At 43.3% G+C, this 9,502-nt stretch overlaps 1 protein-coding gene across 1 annotated transcript in view; it reads left to right on the forward strand.

Moving 5' to 3' along the window:
• Positions 1-9,502, forward strand: part of Cd5l (CD5 molecule like) — a 12,963-nt gene extending 3,461 nt beyond the window's left edge. Inside the window, exons 2-5 of the mRNA XM_029538035.1 lie at positions 4,268-4,621; positions 5,992-6,330; positions 6,891-7,211; positions 8,649-9,502. Coding sequence (XP_029393895.1) covers positions 4,268-4,621; positions 5,992-6,330; positions 6,891-7,211; positions 8,649-8,653 — 1,019 coding nt within the window. The 3' untranslated portion in view covers positions 8,654-9,502. The remainder of the gene's footprint in view (positions 1-4,267; positions 4,622-5,991; positions 6,331-6,890; positions 7,212-8,648) is intronic.

Raw genomic sequence — 9,502 nt, forward strand, 5'->3', positions numbered from 1 at the left:
TTTTTTTTTTTTTTTTGGTCCGTACTTGTTTTGTTTGGTTTGTCTGTTTGTTAAGTTCTAAGAGGCGTAGGACTGAAGAAAGTCTGTGGCTTCCTTGGCTGTGTAAAGGTTCAGTCCAAGTCTAGAGTCTACACCAGCCCATCAGCCTTGTGTGGATGGATTTTCAACTCCAGAATCTAGATGCGCTCAGCATGATTTTCCTGCTAAAGATGCTCTGTGGTCCTAGAAAGTCATCCAACATCCAAACAGGCTAGGTCCTAGCATCAGGCCCTTTGTGGACTTGCCCAGAGAAGAGATTCCTTTTGTCTTTCCAGGTTCCCCCATCCATGTTGTTTTCCAGTCCTTTTGGTAGCCTTGAAATTGAAATGCTTCTTCTATGCATGTGGCTTGAATGGCAAAGGAAGGCTTAGGGTTCAGCCCCCACTGGCTGCCTCCTCAGGGAGCCTGTACAATGGTGAGAGCCAGGGCAGAGAGGGGGAAGAAGGGGGCAGAGGGGAAGGTGGAGAGGAGGAACCACAGACTATGGTTTCAGTTTCCTTTACACTATCTCTGCATGCTCTACTTTGCTGGATGGTAGAGGCTTGACCAGAGATAGCATCACACATTGTATGATGAGATCTTCTGCCATATAAGTGAAACTATATGTATTGGGGTACTGATAGTGCTATCCCCTGCCACATAGGTGCAACTTGGTATATCAGGTGCTCAGCCAGATGCTGAGCCCACTTCATCTTTTTTTCTTAGCCTCCATGGTTGTTGCCAATGCAGGCACTACCTGCTCTCTTTGCAGTCTCCCCTCATGCATGTGAACACACACACACACACACACACACACACACACACACACAGATGCGCACCCTACTTTCAAGCCTTCTGCTAATAAAACTGAGTAAGGGCACTGGCAGGAAGGTAGGTGTCTTCTGTGTCTCCTCCCTTGAGTTTAAATTTCCTCAGCTCAGATATATCCAGTTCAAGTCTCCACTTACCCCCACTGCAGTCTTGGGTTATGTCACCTTTTCTGGAACTACTCTAGCATTCTACTTCATTAAAAAATTCATTAAAACAAGAATTTTATAATCCAAATGAATCTACTAGCAGCTTTTTCCTGCTCTGCAAAATAATGCCAGTCTAGACTCTAATCTTAGATCCAATGACCTAAAGATTACCTCCACATAACTCTCTTGACTTATGTACCCTGATACATAAATGTGACATTCAGAGGTTCAACAATGGTTACCTTCTTAGTTCTTTTAGTTTTTAAATAAAGCATCCTTCATTTATTTTCTGACAATTCCATATTTATAAACTATATATCTTAATAATATGCGTTCTCAGCATCTCCTTCCCACCCCCCCATGCACCTTCAATATGCCCCACTTCCTCTTTCATGTCCTCTCCTTAAAACAAAAGCAAACCAAGCAGATGGACAAAGTTCAAAACATTAACAACAAAGCAATGCACTGAGTTCAATTAGTGCTGCCTATGGGGCTGTTAACTGATATTGATGGCTTGATCTTGTGTAGGTCTACTGACCGTAGCTCAGACTACAGCACCTCACGGCGTTCCTCTAGCTCTTAACCTCTTTCTTCTCCTTCTTCTTCCATCATGGTTCCTGAGGTGCAGATATAGATATCTTATCCAGTGATCACCAGCTGTGACGGTTGCCTACTGCAGAGAGAAGATTCTCTGGTCGAAGTTCACTAATCAATGTATGCAAACACAAATATTTAGAAGGCAATTTGACAACATGTCCATTTACTAAGACAATAGTAATAAGTCGCTCTCTCTCCCCATGGCCTATCTCCTATCTCCCTAGTCATGGACTTTTGATAAAGCTTACAGGACCAGGCAAGAATTCCCCCTTAGAGCAGGCCTCAAATTCAACTGGAAAACAGTTGATTATCCACATAGCTTTCCTGCCACTACTGAACCAATTGACATATTTTGCCTGGCAAGTCACCTTGTAACAGGCAAGGTCACCACTAGTATACCACAGATGGCTTTCTCCCTCCTGGGGCCCACATTGTGCCTTTTGGGACCATGAAAGCTAGCAGGGAGGAATTCTTCAGGTCCGTTGCAGCTTAATTTGTCTATATTCTGTGAACAGAGTCTGATGTGATTTCAGCAATACGTAGTCTTACTTATGGTCAGTGGTCAAGAACAATGACAGTAGCCTGTGTTGTTCAGGAGCCTCTGGGAACTTTCTAGCCAGTGACTCACAAGGAGGTATCTCAGACTGAATACAGACTTGCATGTCTTCTAGGGGGAAGCATTATCTACCCATGCAGGCTACCTGTGTTCAAATTCATCCTTCTTTCTAAAAAGTTGTATTTTTAATTAGCCAACAAAGTAGTGGATTTCCATAATGGTTCTTCGTATAGCGTTGGTTTTGGTTAACCTGCCCCATGCCTTCCTCTCTTCTGTCTTCAATCTCTTAACTCTACTTAAACCTTTAGCCTCCAGGATTCCTCCTGCCTCTACTTTTATTCTATCCTTCTATCCCCTCCTTAAGACATCTTCCTCTTCCCCTCTCATGGGCCTTTTTAGCTTTCTCTATAGACATTCCAAATTAAATATACAAACATAAACATCTTATGCTAGGGTAAGAAAGAGAACATGTGGTGTTCATCTTCCTAGATCTGGGTTACCTACCTCAGTATGATATTTTCTAGATCATCTGTTTTCCAACATATTTTCATTTCAGCAGGTAGAGATCTATTCTGTATATGTTTATATCTTTATTCTTCATTGCTTTGTTGGTGGATATCTAAGTTAATTCCATTTCCCATCTTTTCTTAGATTTTTTTAAATGATTACATTTTAATTTATAGCTTTAGTTTCAATTCATGATATTGCTCCCCCCCCAAAAAAAATAGAGAAAAATTCAAATGAGACTAAAAAGCTAGGCGGGTCAAGCTGGTCTTAGTCAACCATGCTATTCCCAAGTTGGTTTTAAGTTCTGGAGTTTGTGAAAAATTGAGACAGTAGACAATGGAAAATTCAATCCTCAGGAATCAGATTGTGCACAGGCAGGCAAGCATATTGGTCTCTTTTATGGTCTCAGTCCTACAACCAGCCTCAGATGACCAGACCAAATGTGGTCTTATCTAATATGTTTGCCCTCTCAGTTGACTTTCTCATTGAATGAAGATATCCCTAACTCAGTTCGCTGCTCCATGTCTCTGAGGCTACAGCAGACTTGGTAAGATTGTTCCAAGCAGTCACAAAAGCTCTCAGAGGGAATAAATCCCATCTTGTTCCTCATTCTTTTCTGAGTTCACAAAACAATCCTGGAAGCATAGAATTTCTCACTGCTCATATACCATCTGATAGGCTTGGTTTTGGTTTCCACAACTGCCTTCTCTGGCCTACTCCCTAGTGAAAGGGAGATAGTTTATGTTTTTTTATACACAGAGTTTTAATAAGGAGGTACAACTAAGTTCTTGATTCTTCAGAACCTATGGAGAGGAGGCTCTAAGGTTTCCCCCTCTTTCCCATAGACTCCTAGTCAGTCCATCAGGGTTTTAAGCCTTTGAAGCTCTGACTGTTCTCCTGCTAATCTCTTCTGAGCTAGGTTTTTGGAGAGGAACAATGTTGTAGGAAACATCAAAGAGAGGGAAAGAGAGGAGCAGGAGGAGGACAGGAGGAGGAAGACTGGTAAGAAGAGGAGGAAGAGGCAGAGGAGGCAGAAAAAGAGAAGGCAGAGGAAGAAGAGGAGAATGAGGAGGAAGATGAGGAAGAGAAAGTAAAAGGGAAAGGGGAAGATAGCAGGAAAGGGGGAAAGATGAGAAGAGAAGCAAGTGAAGAGAAGAGAGTAAACATGTTAATCTCAAATCATGTTTCACTACTACCTCAGTCCAGCTACCACAAGAGAAATTCAGGGAAAAAACTTTAAAAGTACTTTAAAACTTTAAAAGTGTTTAATCCTTACACAGTCCTGGGCTGGGGCTCATAGTGAGCCATTACTTCTATGAGGAAGAGTTTTCCTTATCTATGAAATTGTGGGTAGACATGTATTGGTCCTCTCATTTTGACCACTGCAAGTCTTCAACCGGCTTCTTTGTCTCAATCATCCATCTGAAAAGGATATCAGCATCTATACATCTTGAAATGGCCATTCTTGGTAGCATACAATTAAGAGCATGAGCATATCCAGAAGTTTCTTTATGTCTCCTATTCTGAGTCCAGCTCCCCATGCTGTTTGTCAAAGGTATAAGGGTTCTGAACTGACTGCATATACCCCCATGCTCCCCTTTGCTTCTCTGAGGCCTCCAGTTAATATCTCATCCCTTTGCAGAGTCTCCATCCAAAGTGCAGCTAGTGGGAGGTACCCACCGCTGCGAAGGGCGAGTGGAGGTGGAACACAATGGCCAGTGGGGGACTGTGTGTGATGATGGCTGGGACCGGATTGATGTGGCTGTGGTGTGCCGGGAGCTCAATTGTGGAGCAGCCATCCAAACCCCACGTGGTGCATCATATCAGCCACCAGCATCAGAAGAGCAAAGAGTTCTTATTCAAGGGGTCGAATGCAGCGGGATGGAAGACACGTTGGCTCAATGTAAACTAAATTATGATGTTTTTGACTGCTCACATGAAGAAGATGCTGGGGCACAGTGTGAGAGTAAGTATGAAAGGCTCAAGGGCCATCTTCTAGTATCCTATGCCCCAGGTGGTCATTTTGCTAGTCTTTGGTTCCTGCCATGGACTTTCACACAGTTCTACGATGAATGATGGTAACACCATCCTTTACCTTTACATATTACATGTTCTTGATTGCAAGACTTGGATATAATAATAGCTACAATTATTACCCGTATTGCTTTTTCCTTACTTTCCAGGTATACATGAGATCCAATTTCTCTTATTCGTGGACATGCAAACAGATCTGCACAGATCTGTCAGCCACTGAACATTTGTTCAATGTGCCTGTGTGGAGCTGAGATGGAGTTATGGGACAGTTCATGAGGTTTAATAAGTGCTTTTGTGAACATTTCAGTTCTCAAGGTGTCTATCAGCTTAATTGGAGACGGGGAAGATACTGGTGGGAAGTCGAAGCAACCTCGAAGATAGATGGACACAGGCATATAAATGTGCAATCAATGTAGTCGCACACAGACATGTTCCTTCACTGTCTTATATAATTAGCTTCCTATGAATTAATGTGATGTGTGTGTGTTTTCTCTAAAGGCTGTGATTTAACTGCAAGGCTGCCTCTGTCCTCTTCTTTTTGTGTCCCTGTAGGATTTATCATTAGAGAAAAGATGAACTCTCCCAATGTTAAAGTCTCTTATTTTTTAGAAAAGTCAAGGTTTGGGAACATTAGTAAGAGATACTTGATTTACAGAGCCAAAAAAATATTTTTGACATTTGTTAATATGTGTATTTACTAATATTTGGTGCTTTTTCAACATTAATTTGTATATTACATAATATAATTACATATATAATATACATAGATTAATATAATCTATATTATATAAATTGCATATAACATATATTTTATATTAACTTGTAGTGCCTTTAACTGTCTCTTGTGAGGAGAAATTAGAAGTTGAATACGGAAATAGTTTGAAAAACTAAAATGCATTGGGCAGTAGTGGTTCACACTGTTAGTCCCAGCATTTGGGAATCAGAGGCAGGCAGATCTCTGTGAGTTGAAGGCCAGTCTGGTATACAGAATGAGTTCCAGGACAGCCAGGGCACAGAAAAACCCTGTCTAACACACACACACACACACACACACACACACACACACACACACACACACACCAAAACAAATAAAAAAAAGAAAAGAAAAACTAAACTGCTACAGAAGTGAGTATGATTCCCGTGGGGACTGGGAAGCCATCATGTCATTCTCTTAACCACTGTGTACTGTGCGGTGCTTACAACCCTAACAGCCAAGAACTGAGCCATGTGTAATCAGACTCCCTTTTCTGAAAAGACTGTGTTCTGGCATGCAACAGACATTGCCTCTCCTTTTCTTTCCAGACCCAGACAGTGAACTCCTCTTCATTCCAGAGGATGTGCGGTTAGTAGACGGCCCAGGGCACTGTCAGGGTCGATTGGAGGTGCTCCACCAGGCCCAGTGGAGCACTGTGTGTAAAGCAGGCTGGAACTTACAGGCTTCAAAGGTGGTGTGCAGGCAGCTGGGGTGTGGGCGGGCACTACTGACCCACGGAAGCTGCAACAAGAGTACTCAGGGCAAAGGGCCCATCTGGATGGGCAAGATGTCATGTTCTGGACAAGAAGCAAAACTTCAGTCTTGCTCTTTGAGTCATTTGGAGAACAACTGTACCCACGGCGAGGACACATGGATGGAATGCGAAGGTAATGGCAGATAATGACCCTGCATCATGTATCAGGGTTATTCATAAGTACAGTTAAATGGAAATCCAGGCAAACCATACCTACCAAGAACTACTCTTGCACTGAAAGGCCATTGCAGAGTTATATATTTGTATTGATTGCCAATTCTCTTAATAACTCCCTTTGCAGAGAGAAACACTCAGAAATTGTGTATTGTGCGATCATATTATGAACTATAATAGAGAATGCTGTAAATACGGTATAACTTCTGAGTTCTTCAGCCTTTAATAACCACTAAAATTCATTATATATTTCTAAATAATATATATTTATAAATAAAAATATATGTAGATATTATATTTTTTAAAAATGAAAGTATTCTAGTCAGGAAAACAGACCTAGCCACGGGGATTGGAAGTAGACGAAGTCTTACAGAAGGAGCAGCTGTCACCAAAACACTTGGAGAATTTCAAATGTGCTGGCAGAGAGTTTTGGTGATCAAGTACACAATCCTATTTTTTTTCTCTCTCTCTCTTTTCCTTTCGTCTTTTATGTCACTGCCTTCCTCCTGCAACCTGCAGATCCTTTTGAGCTGAGGCTGGTGGGAGGAGACACTCCCTGCTCTGGGAGGTTGGAGGTGCTGCACAAGGGTTCCTGGGGCTCCGTCTGTGATGACAACTGGGGAGAAAAGGAGGACCAAGTGGTCTGCAAGCAACTGGGCTGTGGGAAGTCCCTCCTTCCATCCCCCAAAGCCCGGCAAAGCTACGGGCCCGGGGCAGGCCGCATCTGGCTGGATGACGTCAATTGCTCGGGGAAGGAACAGTCTCTGGAGTTCTGCCGCCACAGGCTGTGGGGGTACCACGACTGTACCCACAAGGAAGATGTGGGGGTGATCTGCTCAGGTACATCCTACTGACCTGCTAAGGTTGCACTTCAATGGGATGAAGTAGGAAGAAAGGCAGAGTGGCACTCCGTGGGTCGTGGGAATTCCTTCTGGGCTGCAGAGCCTGTGGAGTCTTTACCTGCTCTGGACAAGCCTCAAAGGATAGGACCCAGGGTCCTAGCCGTAGTTTTGTGTTTCTTTGGTGTGAGGGAGAGGTTGGTAATGGGCAAGGGTGTGTTTTTTATAACACAGTCGTTGGAATATAAGAACAGGAGGATCCATGTCCTTATAGTAAACATGAGAAAAGTCAGTCAATGTAGAGTTTTCCAAACCACGAAAACAACTTTTAAATCATACGGTAGAACCTAACTGATTGGTCTTTGCTTTCAGTCCTAGATTAGTTCTCTGATGTGACTCCGACCTTCAAGTCCTAAATCTGAGCTAACTGTAGAAGGCAATTTGACCACACTATTGCTACTTCCTAAACCTTATTTCTAGAGCGGATATAGGGGAGCCCTGGGGCTGGCAGGGAGCTCTTTCAAGAATGTCTGAGAGCATTTGCCAATGAGTACAGAATGCCAGCCCTGAACCATTGGCCTCCTCCCAGGAGCAACGGAGGGAGGCCAGTGTGAGAGGAAGTCAGTGTAACCCTTGATTCTAGCTGTAGGGCTGCAGCCCAACTGTGGAGTGAGGAGGGGAGGTGGCTGTACAGAGCTCCTTGCTTTAAGCGACTAACTCTAAAGCGAGCTGAGAACTGATTTTAACAAAAAAGGTGGGGGGAATAGTTAATGCCCAGAAAACAATAGATTTGGCTACATTGAACTGTGTACTCTCCAAAAATCTCTGATATTCAGACAAAAAGACCCTTACCCCATTAACCTCAAAGGTTTTTGAGAGTTTACAAGGATAAGACTATTTATGTCTATCCTTATATACTATCCTTATCTCTCTTTATAAGCCAACTATCTTTCCCCCTGCATTCTACATCTATGGATTCAGAAGTGTCTGAGAAGCAATGCTATACCTGTACTGAACACACAGAATTTCTTTATTGCTATTTCCTTAGTAATGCAGGGTGACAGCTATTTATACAGTAGCTGTACTGCAGTCAGTGTTATAAGCAGTCTAGAGATGATGTAGAAGGATGTGTTTTAGCTTTATACAACTGTATGGGAGACTTTTGCTGCACCCATGGATTTTGGCATCCTTGGAGATGCTGGCACCAGTTGTTTGTCAACGCAGAAGGTGACCTGTACTATTTGTGACTCACAGGGTACATAGCTGTTGTTCCTTTGAAGTATAACTCCAGCTTTTGACCTGTCTCATTTTGTGGAAAGAGTTACACATGTGGCTTAGCCTTTTCCTATTCTGGCCCTTGGTCAGTTTAGCTTGGGTGGAACTAACCTTCATGAGGTTCTAACTTTGCCCTCACTGCATTTTTCTCTTCTCTTTTCAGACTAGTATCCCAGGCTTTGATGTATGAGCTGGATCCATGCTTGTTCAGTGGGCCCTGATTCTCCCAGTGGTTACATCAGGCTGTGGGCTTTAGCCACCTCTCTCTCAACCTCGCAAGAGTCTGAACAGTGTGTTCCTATCTTGATCTCAAGGCTACACGCCCCCATAATCACCTCAGGACACGAGCTGCTGAACACCCTTGCTGACGTTTCCAGCTGCCTCACTGTTCACTCCTTGGTGACGCCCCCATCTTTACTGTCTCTCCCCAGCCTGCCTGTAACTCTTGGGCCTGCCAGAGTGACCAGCTGTGCAGGCCATGATAAGACACAGCCCGTCTGTGAACAGCACTGAGGATGTGACAACATGAGGAACACTTGAGAGGGAATGTGGGCAGACAGAATTTTGGAGGTGGGAGAGATAATACAGTTGTTTAAATGTTTTTTAAACTTTGTAACATGTGAAGTGATCATAATAACACTTTATCATTCTGCTTCTCTCAGAGAAAGCAGCAGGGTGGTTTCCTGCAGCCCTCAACTGTTACCTGTTGAGTTCTAGATGTCTACCCCAAACTTCCATCTTTAAAGTTTGATGTCTAATGCAACAGTATTCTGAGGTGGGGCCTTAGGGATCTAACTGCATCATGTGGTTTGATCCTTCAGTCTTTATGAGTGGATTAATCACTGGCGAATCCCCTGGGAGATGGTAGAAACTTGAGGATGGGATCTAGTTAGAGGAAGAAGGTCGTTGGAGTGTGCCTTTGGGAGGGGCTATTTTGTCCACAGCTTGGCCGCCTCCCTGTCCGGATGGGTTGCTTGCATATCTTCACTACTATGTGTGAATTATGCTACAATAAAC

Source organism: Mus pahari, chromosome 4, assembly GCF_900095145.1.
Source record: "Mus pahari chromosome 4, PAHARI_EIJ_v1.1, whole genome shotgun sequence".
NCBI classification, from domain to species: Eukaryota; Metazoa; Chordata; class Mammalia; order Rodentia; family Muridae; genus Mus; species Mus pahari.